This window comes from Hirsutella rhossiliensis (genome assembly GCF_020360975.1).
Source record: "Hirsutella rhossiliensis strain HR02 chromosome Unknown scaffold00008, whole genome shotgun sequence".
Lineage (NCBI taxonomy): Eukaryota > Fungi > Ascomycota > Sordariomycetes > Hypocreales > Ophiocordycipitaceae > Hirsutella > Hirsutella rhossiliensis.
This window is the reverse complement of record NW_025408674.1, coordinates 2402202-2418670: the sequence shown is the minus strand read 5'-3', so window position 1 is coordinate 2418670 and position 16469 is coordinate 2402202. Positions and strand designations below refer to the sequence as shown.

Here is a 16469-nt window from a genome sequence, read left to right as displayed (position 1 = left end):
TCCCTCTCCTTTCTTTCTAACTTTTCCTTTTTTCATCTTGTTAATGAGCTCAATGGCCTGGTGTGCTGAACCCTTGTCAGGGGCGGGGGACTGTGGGCCCCTGGAGCTCAAATACTTGAGGGTACTCCGTGCCGGCAGCTGTGAAAGACGCTGGCTACAACTCGCCACCGCCTCTACAGTACCTACTCCCGCGCCGCAGCTTCGCGCACGCTCGGGACCAAGGCCCGTGCTGTATATTGGCAAACAGCGGGCGTCATGCGCGCAGGAGCAAGAAGCCTCCACGAGCCGCCGTTCCAAGTGCGGTGGATCCAAGGGTCGGCTCGTCGCCCGCAAGCTCGCAACCCGTGCGCCGGCTTATTTTTGGTGCTAGTGCCTCTATTCCCAGTTGGTCATCTGGTAAACAACGAGAGCCCCATTGTTATTCCACGATGACGCCGTCTCGACGCCAATCTCCTGCCACCTCCAGACGCCGGAAAGCAATCCGCTGCCGAAGCCAATAAAGCAAAACAAAGATTGCCATCGCCAGTCGTTTCCATGTGCGCATGCATCGTGGCCGTCTAGTCCTCGTCGCTGTCTTCGATGACAATCACCTCCAAGTCAGAGTCGTGACGTGCGTCCCCAGATGCCTCCTGCGCATCCGGTTCCGCAGTCTCTTCGCCCGAATTCTCGCTGGAGTCGATAATCTCGATGACTTCGTGTGGGACGCTGCCGGGCCTGTCTCTCTGAAGCGCAGCCGCACGGCCACGCGTCAATGGGCCGGACAAGGTCCCGCCGGCTTGGGCCATCTGAGCCCTTTGAACCTCTCTTTTTCTTGCTTTTCGAACCCTTCTGGCCAGTCGCTTGCGTTCCCTTCGAGAAGCAGCCAACTCGTCCAAGTCCACCGAGGCTTGTCGTAGGCGGCGTCCCGCTTTGGGTCGCGCTGTTGGGGATTGATGGCGTTTCCTTTGCGCAGCAGCCGGCTCACTTGCATCCACAGAGGCCTGTCGAATGCCGCGTTTCTCCTTGGAACGCGCCGATGGAGGCGGAGGCGGAGGGCCTCCCCACGAGGCTAGGACTCGCGATGCCTCATCGTGTATAGACTGTCTTGCTGTCCACTTGATGTTGCACCCTCTGACGATCTTGTCGTAGTCCGTGTGACAATGCCGCACATGCGCTGCGACAGCCAGGCGGACCTTGGTTACGAGGTCCAGCCTGCCAGTTCTCCCAACTCGCCTGCTCCTCTTTTCAAGAGTGCGCGAAGAAATCTTGGCTACTTCCTCGAGCGGTATCTTGGGATACAGCCGCAAAATCGCCTGTTCAAAATCGTCTCTGACGGCCCCGTCGCGCTTCTCGACAGCCGCGCTCCTCTTGCCTCTCGTCTCGAGTTCCTCGGCGATGACCTCGGCCAAAATCCCTTCTGGTGCCAGCAGACCTGAAGACACGCCCCGGCTCGAAACCACGTAGAGCTTTTTCCCTGCTGCGCTTGTTTTGCGGCGGCAGAGGGCTGTCATGAAGGGGTTGCCTTTTTTTAGAAAGCCGTATCCTCGTGGCTTGGGTGCCTCGGGGGAGATGACTTCTTCCCGCGCCATGGCGATTGCAGCCCGAAAGTTGAGATAGTCTCAATGACGTGGAGCTGGTGAGGAAGACGACTCCGGCGGCTGGCACTCACTGTTAGATTATCGGATCATTTGGCTCGCTGCAAAGGTTGGCTCTTGCTGATGCCAAAGGTCCGCCCGTCTTCCTCCCGCTCAGCAACACGGCAGCATCTGGCATGCTGCAGTGTCAAAAACCCGAAGCCATTGACCTAGATGTAAAGATCAACAGGAGCTCCCGGCAGGCAAAGAGGTGAGGTTGAAAAAGGGACAAGTCTGAAATGTGAGGTTTGACGTTTAGTTGGAGGCGCGTTCGTTGACTGGCGGGCGCGTGGAGTCGCCCGGTGTGTCGGGTGTCAGCCAGTCACTAAACCCGCTATGGGCTGGCTGACTTAGCGGCCGTTCAATGGCCAGCAGAGGGGCGCGTCAAGGCACAGCGCTGGAACAGGCGGCCAGCTGGCGTCAAGAGCAAAAAGGAACGCCATGGAGCCAATATTGCCATTCTGCGATGAGGGCACGTCGAAATATGTATCCAAAAGTCAGGGGCGTTGCGAGCTTGAGAGCGCTTTCCATTTACTAAAATAAACCCGCCATTTTGATGGCCATTGCTGGACTGGCATTTGACCCTGCTTGTGCATTTGGATGATACGGCCTGGTAAGTGCAGTTAATATTTTCCGTGGATCCCAAAGGCCATCTTTCCCTTCTTCTTTAACGCTCTGAAGCACGAGAGGGCACGTCGCCTGGCGAGGTCTGAACACTGCTGTAGTGTGAGGGAGCAAAGGAGAAGCGAGGGTGACGTTGATATACTTGGCCTCAGAACGTCTTAGACGCGTCGAGTGGATGTGTCAAATGAGTCTTGAGCGAGGAAGCAGGGAGAGACTGATCCGACTGTGAATACCGGGGAATACCTGCGAGGGTATCGAGCGTCATATTAAACCACCCAGTGAGCGTATTCTGCGTGGCGCCTTTGCCACTGGAGCCGAGGCATGTCCAGGCAGGCCAACAAGTTGGGCCGTCGCGGAAGGGCGCCGGAGTAGATTTACGACGGGGCTTCAAGGGGGGTGCACAGGAAGGAGATATCAGGCTTCTCAGGTCCCAATCAGGACCCGCTTGGATACCCGACACGGCTGCGCTGGGTGTCTCTTTGCAGCGTTGCTCGGCTTGATAGACTCGCGGACATGTGGGATTGGCCGAATCATCTCGAATCCGCGGGCCGGCTTGCAGACTCGAGCTGCACGCACTCAAGGGCCGGCCGAGGACGGGACAAGAGAGAAGCCGCTTCGCTGGCGCCGTCGAGATGAAAGATGAGGTGCCCTCGTCCCATCACCCGGCACCCTTCCCGCTGTAGATGGCCGGGTGGCTTTCCCCTGGCGACAAAGGTCGGCCATGCCCGACCAAGGGAAGGAGAAATGGCAAGATAATAATATCCGTAAGGAGGGGCAAAGCTCGATGCCCAACCTTGGCTGCCAAGGGTTGCAGGGACGGGAGAGTGGCGGGGGCAAGGCTTGCTTCGGCGACCGGTCTCGATGGCTTGGCTACAGAGCGATGAACCCTTTGCCCGAAGCCGAAGCGGCGAGGCCGGGAGATGGGTCGTTGACGACTCAGCCAAGGGAGAGCGGACAGGGGCGTGGGGGCGGGAGAAGAAAGGGTCGGCTCACGTTGCCCGCTTTTTGTTTCTCGCCGCGCCCTATAACCGCCAGCCAGCCGGGGGCTTTCAAAAGATGCGGCGCAGCACCGACAAGCGATGGGTGCGATGGGCGTTGGCCACATGAGGATGCGCCTCCATATGTACGCCGCTATCCAGTCACATGTGACGCACGTACTGTCCACTTTGTCCGCGAAACAATCGATGTGCGCTACCAGGCATCACCGACCGCGCTATTCAGCCATCAGAGGGGGGGAAGGGGATTGGCACCCTGGTCCTGGCCGGCTACATGTTCGTCAGGCTTCCAGATGCGGGAGGGCCAAGGAATTCATCAATGTGTGAGTATACGGATAGGCATCAAATTTGGGTTGGGCTTGGGCGCCGAGACATATGAATGTCTGTCGACCCTTTTACACACGTACGTGCATATGTAGAGACTCGCAGCCGGCACGACCCGTGTCGCCTCGGTCCTCCAACGGCCGCTTTATGTTTTACATGTCAAGTCTGTAAGTTACGGCGTACTGCACCAAGTACGAATGCTTCTTTTCCCTCTCCGCTGCTCGGCATTCGCACATCCGGCCAACAAGACGTTTGGCCGGGCCTGGTCAGTTGCCGAGGTCACCCGCAGCTTCATCCAGAGCGAGGGAGTGGCTCTACGCTGGGATAACGGGGGCCTGCCCTAAACCCATCCATACCCGCGCACATATTATAGCGCTGAGTCGCACGGCAGACCAAAACCTGGAAGCTCGCATCCACCACGGCGGGGGGCCCCGACCCAAGAGTCAAACGTCATCACACCCACCCCCCCTTGCAAGTTGCGGTACTTAGAGCGGCGTCTCCCTCTTCCCGCCCGGTCTGGCAGCCATTTCAATTCATATCATCACTTGCTCGGTGCCACCTGACTTGACCTGACAGGTGCCCGCCTCTCCTCCTCTCACTCTGGCTACTAGGCTGCTACACAGCCCAGCGAGCGGTCAAGGCGGCCAGCCCAGCTAAGACTGGACAAAGTCCTCCACCGACATTGTTTTTCCACGTCGTCGTCTTTGTCGCCTTTTTGTCTCTTTGGAAAGAAAGGGCCGCAAGAACGAGCGTGAAAGAAAAACTGCTCTTGAAAAGCATACATAGCTTGGCCGCGCCGTTGCTTTGCCACTCACCTCGCTCACACCCGACCACCTCTTTTCACCACCACCACCATCACCCCTACCACCACCATGGCTGGCGAGCGCTGGGATCGCGACCGCCTCATGTACGAGCGTGACCGCCTCGAGGACGACCGCTATCCCATGCGTGGCGGCCGTGGCCGGGATCGCTCGGATGAGCGCTACGACCGCCCCCGGTTCCATGACGACGACCTTGTGCGCGACCGCCGCCACTACGACGATGAGCCTCGCCCCGAGCCGCGGCGGGAGAGGGCGCCGCCGGCCCAGGAATATGAGCGCCGGACCGTCATCGACAAGGAGCGCGACCGCGAGTACTATCGCGACTCGTCGCCGCGGCGGCCAGGCTTCCTGCGCCGCCAGTCGTCGCTCGATACCTACGACCGCCGCCCGCTCCGCCAGTTCTACGAGCGCGAGGAATACCCGCCTCCGGCCCGCCGCGAGGACATTTATCGCGACGACTACCGCGCCCCGGCCTACACGCCCATCCCCCTCCCCAAGTCGCGCGCCCTCCCTCCGCCCCGGCGATATCCCGACCGCGGCTTCTACGACGACATCGCCGACCCGGACCACTACGGCGAGGACGAGATGCGGCCGTATCCGGAGCGCATCCGCGAGCGCGAGCTGATTCGAGAGCGTCAGCGACGAGACCGGAGCCGCGAGTCGCGCACCACCAAGACGCACACGCATCGCAGCAGCTCGCGCTCCTCGGCCGCAACGAGCCGGTCGTCGAGCAGCGCAGGCGGCACGACAGTGCGCAGCAGCGAGTACCCCAAGAAGGGCAAGACCAAGATTCCCGCGAGGCTGGTGTCGAAGCGGGCTCTGATTGACATTGGCTATCCCTACGTTGAAGAGGTGCGTACGCGTGCCTGCAGGGGCCCAAGACGCCATGCTCACTTAGCATTCACTTGCGTAGGGAAACACGATAATTGTGCAGAAGGCGCTGGGCCAGGAAAACATTGATGAGCTGCTGAAGCTGAGCGAGGAGTACAACAAAGGTATTGGACGCCGGCCAGACCGATGGGGCAGCAGAGGCTAACGGGCATGGCTTGCAGCCGACCAGGAGGTTTCCGCCGCGCGCTCTTCGGCCGGCAACCTACTGGAAGAGCGCAGGGAAGAATTTCACTTTGTGCCGCCGCCGCCAGCGCTGGCTCTGCCGACGGCCGCGGCGACGGCTGCCCCTCCGCCGCCGCCCGCCGCAGCTCCCTATGCGCCGGCTGCAGCGCCCTATCCGCCCCCTCCGGCGCCGTACCACCCGGCGCCGCCCGTTGCAGCCCACCCGCCGCCTCCCGCGGCACCGACCATCTTCGAGGCTGCCCCTCCGCCCGTCGAGATCGTGGACCGGTCGAGGACGGTGTATCGCGAAGTGTCGCCGGCGCGCACCACGACGACGTCGACGTCGAGCTGGGACTCGCACAGCCATCACCACCACCACCGCCACCACCACGACGATCTCGTCGTCGCGCCCGTGGTGCGCCAGTCGCGGTCGCGGTCGCGCTCAGGCCGGGAGATCCGCGCCGAGATCCGCGCGCTCGAGCGGGAGCTGGCGCACCGGCCCAAGGGCGACATCGGGGAGCGCGAGGTTGTCCGCACCGAGCGGATGCCCGACGGCGAGCTCATCATCTACCAGGAAAAGGTGGAGCGGCAGGTGGCGGCGCCCAAGCCGCCGCGCATCGAAAAGGACAAGAAAGGTAGGATGTCCATTAGCGTACCAAAGTATCGATGAAGGTGCGCGCTTCCTCTGTGCTCTCTACGCGACTTGACGGAGCGGCGGCTGACTGGTTGGCGCCATTTGCACAGGACCTCCTCCCATGCTTCTGCGAGCCATGCTGAGCACCCTGACATGATTGGTCTCTTTCCGACGATGACGACAGTGACGGGTCATGGAACTGCAAAGAACATTTTTTATTTCGTCTTTTTGTGCCGACATCCGATCCAGCATAGACACTGACACTTGTTTCTCTCATTGGCCTGTTGGGTTGCGGTTGACAGAGGGCAAAGCGAGGACATCTACGAATAACCACAGGGGCTGCGCGAGAGGCCGACAAATGCGACGTGGAATGGACCAGGGGGCGGGTGATTCTACTACGACGGTTCACGATGTCACGATTACAACCATGTGCACGTTTCCATGTCTTTGATGACCACGGGCGCAGCTGTACACACAATGAATCACGTTTAAACACCCTGCGGTTGGTGCGCGTGCGTGACTTGGATGATCATGTGGGAGCTGACCTCTGTTGGCTATAGCCTAACATGAGGCCGAGCTCGTTCACGTTACTTTGCCAGCTTACCTCGACTCCTCATGAGCTTACCTACAGACCTGGGTGGGTAGTCAGCCGGCTGTGACAAGAGCCATTTAATACGCATCTTCACCTTGAGGGCGGGCTCGGTGGATGGCCTACGTCATTCACTCGTCGGTACCAGGGAAGCAGAAGCAAAACCGATTATTGGCTGTGCAAGCGGCGCTGGTGCGTTGATCACTCAGGCTACCTTGACCTTGCAGACGTACTATGCAAGTTGCAAAGCAAAGCACGGCTGCGGAGTACATGGCTGTACGATGCCGTGGCCCGGGAGAAGTCTGGTCAAGACAAAGACGGAGAGAGCAGTTCCAAGATGTCATGGAACTGAGGACAGACGCCAAGTCGCAGTTTGATGCACCGGGGCCCCATTCTTTGCGGAGAGATTGGATGACAAGTGGGGAGACCAACGATGCCTGCACCCGCGAGGGGCCGGCTGAACTTGAGAGCCCGACGGCGCCCATTGCACGAGGGGGGCCGAGGCTGGCCGACGTCTTGCTGGCCATGGCATCGGCATCTCGTGCCATCCATAAATCATGGAGCATCCATACGCCGCATCGGTCATCATCATGACCCAACCTCGTCAATCCAGCTCGCGCACCCCCTCGTCGCCTCTCTCTTCATCTCGCGGGATAGCCCACGCCGGAGCATTACCATGGACGTGGCTCACCGCTGGAAGCTGCTCGTGGCCACCTACGACGCCGCCACCATCGACGTCGTCGGCAGCCTCGTCGTCCAGGCCGTCTTCTGGTGGCTCCCCTGCCTCGTCTTCGTCTCGCTCGACCGGCTGGCCCCGGCCTTTTCGGCGCGCCACAAGATCCAGCCGGCGCCCAAGCAGCCGACGGCGGCCGACGTGTGGCGCGCCGTCGCCGTCTCGCTGCGGAACCAGGTGCTCGTCACCGCCATGCACGCCGCCCTGGCCCGGTCCGCGGCGGCGGCCGGCGGCGGCGGGGCGCGGATCCGGGTCGAGGCGGCGCTCCCGGCGGCGGGCGAGGTCGTCGGCCACCTGGCGCTGTGCGTGGCGGCGCGCGAGGTGCTCTTCTACTACTCGCACCGGCTGCTCCACGCGCGCCCGCTGTACCGGCGCATCCACAAGACGCACCACCGCTTCACGGCGCCCGTGGCCTTTGCGTCGCAGTACGCCCACCCGGTCGAGCACGTCGTCGCCAACGCGCTGCCCATTGCGCTGCCGCCCCTCGCCCTGCGCTCCCACGTCGTCGTCATGTGGGCCTTTGTCGCCTGGCAGCTGCTCGAGACGGCCACGGTGCACAGCGGCTACGACTTCTTTGCCGGCGCCGCGAGGAAGCACGACCGCCACCACGAGCGCTTCGACGTTTACTTTGGCGGCGTCGGCGTCTTGGACTGGCTCCACGGCACGGATGAGGGCAGGGCCGTCAAGGCCGAGTGACGACGACGGGCGGGAAGCATGACATGCATCTGTCTCTGCGTGTCTCTGCGTGTCTCTGCGTGTCTCTGCGTGTCTCTCTCTGTGTGTACTGTACCGAGTAATAAATAAATAAAATACAGCTGCTATTCCCAGACACGGAATACGGTACTGTGCATACAACTCCGTGTCTCACGTAAACGAGTACCAATACTCAGCAGACGGAGCCCGCGCATGCCCAACCGCTGCGCCGCCCGCTGTTGGCCCCGGCAGCTGACGACGACTGTTCGCGCCCGCACTGGCCTTGGGCTTCGCAGCAAGGCTTCTCTCTCTTGGCCCCCATGCCGTGCTTCACTATCACTGCATGTTGGCCGACGAAGCCGTCCATCGTATTTGCACGCTGTATCCGTATTCCACGGCAGCTTTCCCCCTTCGGCTGAACATGCGTGGAGCAGCAACCGCCAGCCCGGCTTTTTATCAACGTCTATTTTCTCTCTTCGACGCAACCACCCACCGTGTCCAAGTATTCCTACTTCGTTTCTCTTGATTTGGAACCGTATGCAACCTGCGTGCCGCTCCATCCGCCCATGGCTAATGTAAGCCCGTAGCCCGGGTATTTCCAGCGCCTAGGTCTGCCAACCCGGGGGTAAAGTCAGCCCAATCGCAACCCCCCCCCCTCCATGCGCTCGCTGCCGCTTTTTAGCGCCCGGCAGGGCTTGGATTTGAGGCTGTGTGGGCGCCCATGGCCTCGTGTCCCCGTCGATTGGACCGAGGGGTTTTGGGCAGGCCCTGGAAAGCATACCGTACACGCTGTGGTCACAGCAGAGTGCTGGAGGTATCCGTACCCAGACAGAACATCTGTACTCCGTAGGGGGGAAAAGAACATGCCAAAGAGGCAGCCCACCACCGGCTTCCAGCCAACCGGAACTGATGCCCTCTCCTGTCGTCGGCTTCCGGCCGTGGCACCCCAAGCGCCGTGCTGCAGCCACGGACAGCCATGACACCCTGCCCGACACGTCTTGCAAAGTACAGATATGCCAAAGGGTTTCTCGTCCCGCGGTCCCTTCAAACTCTTCCCCTCCTCACCTCAGATGACCCCCCAGTGGCCACGATATCTTCGCCGTCATCATGATTAGCGGATACATGGCCTACGACATTGCCGCGGGAGCCCTGCTGCTCCTGACGGCCGCCGCCGCCGCCATCGGCTTCCTGTGCACCCTGTGCATGGCCCGGCGCCGCAAAGACGCCGCAAGGTCCTGGCTCGCCCTCTACAAGCTCGCCTTTGGCTTCTTCATCCTGTGAGCGCATCCGCCCCGTCCGCTTGTCGCGTCACGTCTCATAGCCCCCTTTGCGTCGCTCAGCGCCGTCCTCCTCTCCTTTTTCAGCCACCTGCTGGCCGTCGTCTACACCGAATTGTACGACGCCGCCTTCAGGGCCAGGGCCACCAGCGCCGTCTCCGACCTCTTCCGCGCCCACCTCCAGACAGGCATCGTCGGATCTCTTTTGTACGAGTTCGCCTTCATCTTTGTCTTGCTTGCTCTCATTGGCCTGGCCGCCGGCATCAGGATCGTCCACGGCGGTGCCGAGTCGACGCTGGAAAGATTGATGCGCGCCGGCTTCTACGTCACTGCCCTGCTTCTCAGCATCCTCAACATTGTTGGCTTTGCCCTGAGCGAGAGACACTTTATCATGACATACAGCAATCGCGATCTCCTCAAAGACGGCGTCCATGTGCCCAGGACCGCCAGGCAGGCCTTGCGCGCCACAAGGGTCGTTACTCTCATCATGCTCGTCGTCCAGCTCGTTGCCACGCTTGTCCTGCTGGCCAGATCGGTCCTCGTCGCGGTACAGACCAGATCAGAGCTAAAAGTGAAGACGGTGAGTGGATTGCCATCGTCGCCTGCGCGACCACACACGCAGACAGTCGTACGAGACGGGAGAAGAGAGGAGAGAGGGTGTTCGAAGCTAGAAACTAATGATCGTCTCCAACCTAGGCTACCAGATATCTCCTTGTTTGTTGTACGCTGCTGCTCCTGAAAGTGTCGTACGACATTGCTTATTACGCCAAGTACGTCCCGTTCGGCGATGCGAACTCCATCATGTCCGACGCAGACTCCTCGCGGCCTGGCCCGCACTTTGCCATCATCGACATTGTGCTCAGCTGCTGGCCCTTGTTCGTCCTCCTAGTTCTCCTGCTTGTCCTAGCGACCAAGAAACAGCACGGGCTCTGGTCAACCGAGCAACCCTTCATGATGGTCCGTCCCGGCGGCCACGGCATGCCGTTGCAGACGCCATGGGGCTACGGATACAGCCCGCAGAGCCAACAGCCTCTGCACCCAAGCTGGGAGCAGCCGCAGGGGCCCCAATACCATCACGCCCATCCCCACGAGCGTCCGCTCCAGCAACAATCATCGCCTGCACCGCACTTTGTTCAGCACGATCCCTCTCCACAGCCGCACTGGCAAGCCGCTCCTTTTCCTCACCCCCAGCAGCCGCATGACATGGGGACGCAGGCAGGCCACTTCCCGTCGCCGTCGTCGCCTCCCCCCGCGCACTCGGACGCCATGGGGCTGTACCATCAGGCAGACGGGACGCCTCCTCAAATGACCCCGTTGCCGTATAACGAGAAGAAGTGAGGTGGTAGCCAGACGGTTGAACGTGAAAAAAAACGGATGCAAGGTTCTGTACGGCTATAGGGAAAGCGAGTCACGGCTTCGGCGTTAGGATACCGATCGACATGAGCTGGGAAGATACCACGTAATGAATACCCTCATGACCAGTCTATTGAGTTGCTCCTTGGAAGGGGAAACAGGGCGGTTGCCCGATTCACCATTGTTTAGGACCTTTTTCATGCTCTGCCGGGTAGGGGTTGCTTAGAGTGTGAGGCGACATTGCCGGGTCCGAGTCATCCTCGGCAAACTCTTCAGGCGGCATAAATGCATCGTCTCGTGTCATTGTCGTAGGAAGGTACCTGTCTAGCGTTAGTTTTGGTCGTCGTTGGCCAATCTTGACACGCACTTGGTGTGGCTGCCTCTAGCCGCAATGTCTCCATACTTATCGACGAATGTCACGGTCGTATATGCCAACTTTCTTCCAACTACGACTCTGTCAGCATCCCGAGAACGCCTCAGTAGGACAGCGAAGGGGGTCACGTACTGCGGTCGCAGATGGCGGAGCCCTTGATGACGTCGCCAGGCATCCCTCCCGGGGCAAGATAGGATACTGAGGTCACGTCAGCAAGCCGCGGGCGCCAGTGACTTCGGGGGAGAGGGCGAACTGTTGAGGTCCGTCGAAACACCCGTGTGGAAGCGGCCAGTCGAAGCAATCGCCAGCGAGCCGCCAAAGTCCACTAGGCTGGCCAGAGTCCCGCCATGGAGCGTCCGGAACCTGTTCTGAGGTCAAAGTCAGCCGGTTGCTCCCACCTGAACGCGTGCACCAGGGAGACTCACGGTATGGTCTTTTTCAATGTCCAGTTCAAACTTGACCATTCCTATCTGGACGGCTGTCACGCGGAACTGGTGGATGGAAGCCGAGCGTCAGTACCACAGCGCATCAGCTCATGCACAAGTTGGCTTCACCGTACCCGAGGCCCGAATAAACTGGCACGCGATGAGCAAGTCTTCCAGTCAGCGGCTTTATTCTCTTGCGTGAGGTTCTCGGACAAGAGCATACCTTGGTTCAAGACCAGACTCGGCCTGGAAGGATCGCAGCACCTAGACGAGTCAACGAGCCAGCCCGTCTTGGCGCAGGAGAAGGGGACTTACGGCATGTATAAATCGGTCAGGGGCCCATTGCTTGATCCCTTGTGTCGTGGTCCTGGTGATCATATTGTCGGTGACTTGTGAGATTTCCCTGCACAGCGTAGCCTGGGAGTTGAGACCGCGACTGGTGCTTCGTGCCTGGTTTCCTGGTGGCTACGCAGATACCCGAGTATCACCCGGGCCACCTACTCAAGCAGCCGACGTTCACCCCCACGGAACGTCATTGCAGTAATTCAAGGTACCTACTGCACTGTACTGTAGGTACGTACCCATATCTCCAGGCTACAGAGACCTTTATCCAACGATAACCTTCGCAGCCCGTGATACCTACTCCGGGCCTTCGTCCTCGACATGGGCCGGGACACTCCGCTCTCTCGAACATGATATAGCCTTTCCTCCCCTTTCTTTCCTTTCTCCTTTGTACCGGCAGACCGGAACCCGCCGTCACAATGTCTGTCGGTCCAACCCAGTCTCTCCAGCTGGCCGATTACCTCGAGAAGCTGCCCGGTACGACCTTCAGGAAGCTCTACCAGCAGCCATCGACGGCCTTTGCCATCTTCCGGCGCATGCTGCCGCATCTAGGTGAGCCTGTGCCCTCGGGGTTGCGACGCGAGAGCGCTCGCTGACCCCGCAGCCAAAACGTTCGTCATGCGCATCCTCTACATGCCCAAGCCCATGCTCCTCAGCGATCTGGATCTTTGGGTCAGGCCCGAAGCGAAGCGGTACTGAGATGCCTCCCCCTCTATGGCTCTTCATGCGCCACCAGCTCTCGTCTAATCACCGGACGCAGGCAAAAAGACCAAGCGCTCTCGATCCTCCGTGGTCTCCACATCATCCAGATCTCGGTCCCGTCCAAGGAGAAGCCGCAGGAGATGTACTTGACGGCCAACTTCAAGGCCTCGCTGCGTCTCGCTCTCACCGGTGGCGGCACTCACAACTCCTTTGGCGTTCCCTCGACGCTGCTCGTCCCACCCGAGATCGACCTCGCCTTCCTCGACCGATACGCGCGCAAGAAATGGGAGGATATCCTGCACTTTGTCGTGTCCAGCGTCGGGTACAAGAGCACCAGCGACATGTTAGGACCCAACAAGAGCGTCAAGGAGCTCCTGATAGCCGGCCGCTTGGTAGACAGGCGGCCCAACGGAAGTGTCGGCATCACGCAAGCCGGCTTCACGTTCCTGCTGCAAGAGGCCAACGCCCAGGTCTGGACCCTGCTGCTGCTCTGGCTTGAGGCGAGCGAGATCAACCGGGCGGCGGGTTTGGAGACGGTCGACATGCTATCCTTTCTTTTCGTCCTCGCCAGCCTCGAGCTCGGAAGGGCCTACGACACCAATGCTCTCACCGAGCAGCGCAAGAACATGCTGCCCTCGCTGCTCGACTTTGGCCTCATCTACATCCCCCAGCACAAGCGCTCCATGTTCTTTCCAACGCGCCTCGCCACCACCCTCACGAGTGGGGGCGGCAGCAGCCTGCGGACCATCAGCGATGGAGTGGCGGCCGCGACGGCCGCTGCGGCCAACCCTTCGCAAACGGGCCCATCGGGGGGATCCGGGGAGCAAAAGGGCAGTGTCATTGTAGAGACCAACTACCGCATCTACGCGTACACGCAGTCGACCCTCCAGATTGCCGTACTCGCCCTCTTCACCAAGCTCAACATGCGCTTCCCCGACATGGTCGCCGGCCGCGTCTCGCGCGCCTCGATCCGGCAGGCCATCAACTTCGGCATCACGGCGGACCAGATCATCTCGTACATGGCCGCCCACGCCCACGAACAGATGCACCGCACTGCCGCGCTCACCAACAAGCCCGTCCTGCCCCCCACCGTCGTCGATCAGATCCGGCTCTGGCAACTCGAGAACGAGCGCATGAAGACGACGAGTGGCTTCCTCTTCCGCGACTTTGACGACCACAGGGAGTACGTCGAAACGGCGAGATTTGCCGAAGAGATTGGTGTGCTGGTATGGAGGAGCGACAAGTCGGGCATGTTTTTCGCAAACAAGCACGAGCAAATCAGGGATTACCTCAAGAGCCGCAAGAGGGCTGAATAGCTCACTCATCCGCCCCAACGATGGAACCAGGCCATCCTCATCTTGCATTATCATCTGGTATTAGTTACGGCGTCGCGGTGCTTTGGGCATGGCATGGGGTCAAACGCAGAGGCCAGACTCGGAAGCGCCACCAAGGCGCAAGGGCAGGCCAGGTATATAAAAATCGAACAGTGGAGTTGACATTTTTTTTTGGGCTTCAGCATTCGATCCCATGACGGGGCGACGGATCGGGGATATCATTAAACTATCATGCAATGTGAGCAAAATGTGCCTTTCCAGGGTGTTGTTTCCATCCCAAAGCTCATGATTGAAAGCCAGTTACCATTGATGTCACCAAGCGGCGTATCTTGAGCCGTTGGTTAAATTCCTTCCAAAGAGGGGAATCTCACTCATGAACAAGCCAAGGAAATGTCCTGATGCGTCGTAAATCATATCATCGTCTGAATCCACCCTCGATAGCGTCGCGGGTCCTCTCGCCACAGAGTCGTCGTCGGAACTCCGGAGCCGTAGAGGCACCGCAATAAGGACGAGGAGCTTCTCCGAGACTGCAAATACCATCAGCAATGGGTCAGCGTGTGCCATATGGGCTACCTGCATTGGAGCCCATCGCCTGGGAGCTGGGCGGCCGGCCAGGCCCGCCTCGGCGCTGCTCGCCGCTGAGGCGACGATTGCCGAAGATCCTCGACGTCAGGCCTTGGTCTTGAGCCCCCATGCTGCCACCCGCGGGCAGAAGAGTGGGCCGGTTGAAGCGACGGGCAAACACCTGCTGGAACTCCCACAGTGACTGCTTGGCATCCTGCGTTGCGCAGAGAAAGTCGAGCTGCGCGAATATATGCAGGTGGCGAGCGTCGTCCTCGTCGACAGACTGCGGGTTGATGTGCTGCCGATGTTGAGACACGAGGCCGCTTCGGAGAGCCAGCAGGGTCTCGGGGGCGCGATCGTCCGCCAGGTATATGTCGTTGAGACGGCTGAACCGTCCAGTCCAGTACTCCATCGGCTGGGCTGCCACAACTTGCGACCGGTCGGGCTCCGGGGTCGTAGAGCGACTGGAGGAGTCCACTGAAAAGGCTGACTGCGGTTTCGGGGCAGCGCCGAACCGATCGGCCCGGGGAGCCTGTGGAGGGGGCATGGACGGAGTTTGCGACGGTGGCCGAGACATTCGCATCGGTCCCGGGTTCTGTGAGGGCATAGATGGGCGCGACGGTCCGGGAGCCTGTGAAGGCACGGGCTTTCGGCGTATTGCATGCTGTTGCCACGGCCTGGGCACATCCAACTGCGCAGAAGTATGGGGTGGCCCAGGGATGTGGGAGGGAGCAGCAATACGCGAAGACACAGGCATGTGCGGGAGAGCAGAAGTTCGCGACGGCTGGGGCATCTGCGAGGGTGCTGGAGTCCACGGAGGCGGCGGCATCTGCGCAGAAGTGCGCGGCGGCTGCGGCATCTGCGAGGGCGCCGGAGTTCGTCTGGCGTCGTTGAACCGCGAACTCAGGTTCTGCCGCGAGATCGAATTCTTCAGATCGTGGAGGACGTTCATGGTCCTTGACTTGGGCAGCTTGCTCGCCTGCTGTGGGAGCTGCGGAGTGTCGATGGGGGCTTTGAACGAAGAGGTAGGGGGGACGTTTTCCGCCAGGCGAGCTCGAGTAGGCAGCATGGAGGCGGTCGAGCTCGTCGGCAGCAGAGACTTGGCCGTCTTTGATCTGCCAAACGAAGGAAACGAAGGCCTGCGCAGAAAGCGGGAGGAAGACGGAGCCGAGGGATTCAGGGCGGGCGTTGTGGCGTTGATTGAGGAGCTGGCGACGGTCGGGCTGGCTGCTGGTCTCTCCTGGCCTGGGAAACTGGCCGAAACTCTCCTGGTAGTCCTGGCTGCGGTTGACGCCGTGGCGCCCGAAGCCGCCTCAGTGGCAGACGGGTCCTGACAGTCCTCGATGCCATCGACGATGCGGAACCTGTCGCTGCGGACGAGATCGGGCCCGCGAGAGTTTTGAATGGGCCCAACGGGGGAGGAGATGACGGGGCGGACCTGGTCCTTCTTGGGCATCTTTGCTGTCAACAAGCCTCATGGATCAGAATGGGCTGACATACAAGCTCGTCCAGCATGCCGTGAGAAGGCTCTCGTTCTGGGAGGGCCTCTGGGCTACCCGTGCAGCCGAACGACGCGCGCTGGTGCAACGCTTTTGACGGCTCGCGAGGCTGTGGGGGGCGGAAGCGGCAGCCGCGTAGGCGAGGAGTGGATGGCGGGACGAAGGCGATGTCGATGGAAGCAGGACGAGAGACGGGAGGCTGTAGTGAAGCCGTGCAGAGGTACGACGGGTTCGGGTTCTGATGGCTGAAGAGCAGGTGAGTGGCTTCGAGAGAGCAGACGAGTGGGAAGAAGGACAAGAAGAAAAGCAGGAAGCCGGGCAGCGGGCTGTCGAAGCCGACGAGCAGACCAGCGATGGGCACTCACTGCCTTCGGGCCCGACAGAGCTTGCAAGAGGTGGCCGGCCAGAGGGTGGCAGTTGTGGAGGAGAAAGGGGAGAGGACGCGTGCGTGGGTAGGCGAACGGTTCGCTTGGCCAGAGATTGGCAGGCGATTCGAACAGCTGCAAAATGCAGCTGTCACT

General features: G+C 60.6%; 7 protein-coding genes across 7 annotated transcripts; 4 read left to right on the top strand and 3 right to left on the bottom strand.

The window, feature by feature from the left end:
• Positions 1-557: 557 nt before the first annotated feature.
• On the bottom strand, positions 558-1568 carry HRG_07621 (uncharacterized protein; the record flags this gene model as incomplete). Its single annotated transcript, XM_044866092.1, has 1 exon — positions 558-1568. One exon carries the CDS (start codon positions 1566-1568, stop codon positions 558-560), a length of 1011 nt encoding a protein of 336 aa, XP_044719056.1.
• A 2860-nt stretch (positions 1569-4428) lies between these two features.
• HRG_07620 (uncharacterized protein) lies at positions 4429-6221 on the top strand (the record flags this gene model as incomplete). The annotated part of the gene is made up of 5 exons (XM_044866091.1): positions 4429-5229; positions 5291-5372; positions 5430-5959; positions 6005-6065; positions 6175-6221. The coding sequence occupies 5 exons, from the start codon at positions 4429-4431 to the stop codon at positions 6219-6221; spliced, it is 1521 nt and encodes a 506-aa protein (XP_044719055.1).
• Positions 6222-7329: 1108 nt separating this feature from the next.
• Positions 7330-8082, top strand: HRG_07619 (fatty acid hydroxylase superfamily domain-containing protein; the record flags this gene model as incomplete). The annotated part of the gene is made up of 1 exon (XM_044866090.1): positions 7330-8082. One exon carries the CDS (start codon positions 7330-7332, stop codon positions 8080-8082), a length of 753 nt encoding a protein of 250 aa, XP_044719054.1.
• A 1104-nt stretch (positions 8083-9186) lies between these two features.
• On the top strand, positions 9187-10694 carry HRG_07618 (uncharacterized protein; the record flags this gene model as incomplete). The annotated part of the gene is made up of 3 exons (XM_044866089.1): positions 9187-9356; positions 9420-9936; positions 10053-10694. The coding sequence occupies 3 exons, from the start codon at positions 9187-9189 to the stop codon at positions 10692-10694; spliced, it is 1329 nt and encodes a 442-aa protein (XP_044719053.1).
• Positions 10695-10884: 190 nt separating this feature from the next.
• On the bottom strand, positions 10885-11885 carry HRG_07617 (thioesterase superfamily domain-containing protein; the record flags this gene model as incomplete). Its single annotated transcript, XM_044866088.1, has 8 exons — positions 10885-11029; positions 11077-11155; positions 11215-11280; positions 11336-11450; positions 11508-11573; positions 11642-11657; positions 11731-11771; positions 11823-11885. 8 exons carry the CDS (start codon positions 11883-11885, stop codon positions 10885-10887), a joined length of 591 nt encoding a protein of 196 aa, XP_044719052.1.
• Positions 11886-12268: 383 nt separating this feature from the next.
• HRG_07616 (transcription factor tfb2 domain-containing protein) lies at positions 12269-13867 on the top strand (the record flags this gene model as incomplete). Its single annotated transcript, XM_044866087.1, has 3 exons — positions 12269-12401; positions 12454-12541; positions 12610-13867. 3 exons carry the CDS (start codon positions 12269-12271, stop codon positions 13865-13867), a joined length of 1479 nt encoding a protein of 492 aa, XP_044719051.1.
• A 330-nt stretch (positions 13868-14197) lies between these two features.
• On the bottom strand, positions 14198-15905 carry HRG_07615 (uncharacterized protein; the record flags this gene model as incomplete). Its single annotated transcript, XM_044866086.1, has 2 exons — positions 14198-14412; positions 14459-15905. The coding sequence occupies 2 exons, from the start codon at positions 15903-15905 to the stop codon at positions 14198-14200; spliced, it is 1662 nt and encodes a 553-aa protein (XP_044719050.1).
• Between the last annotated feature and the right edge of the window lie 564 nt (positions 15906-16469).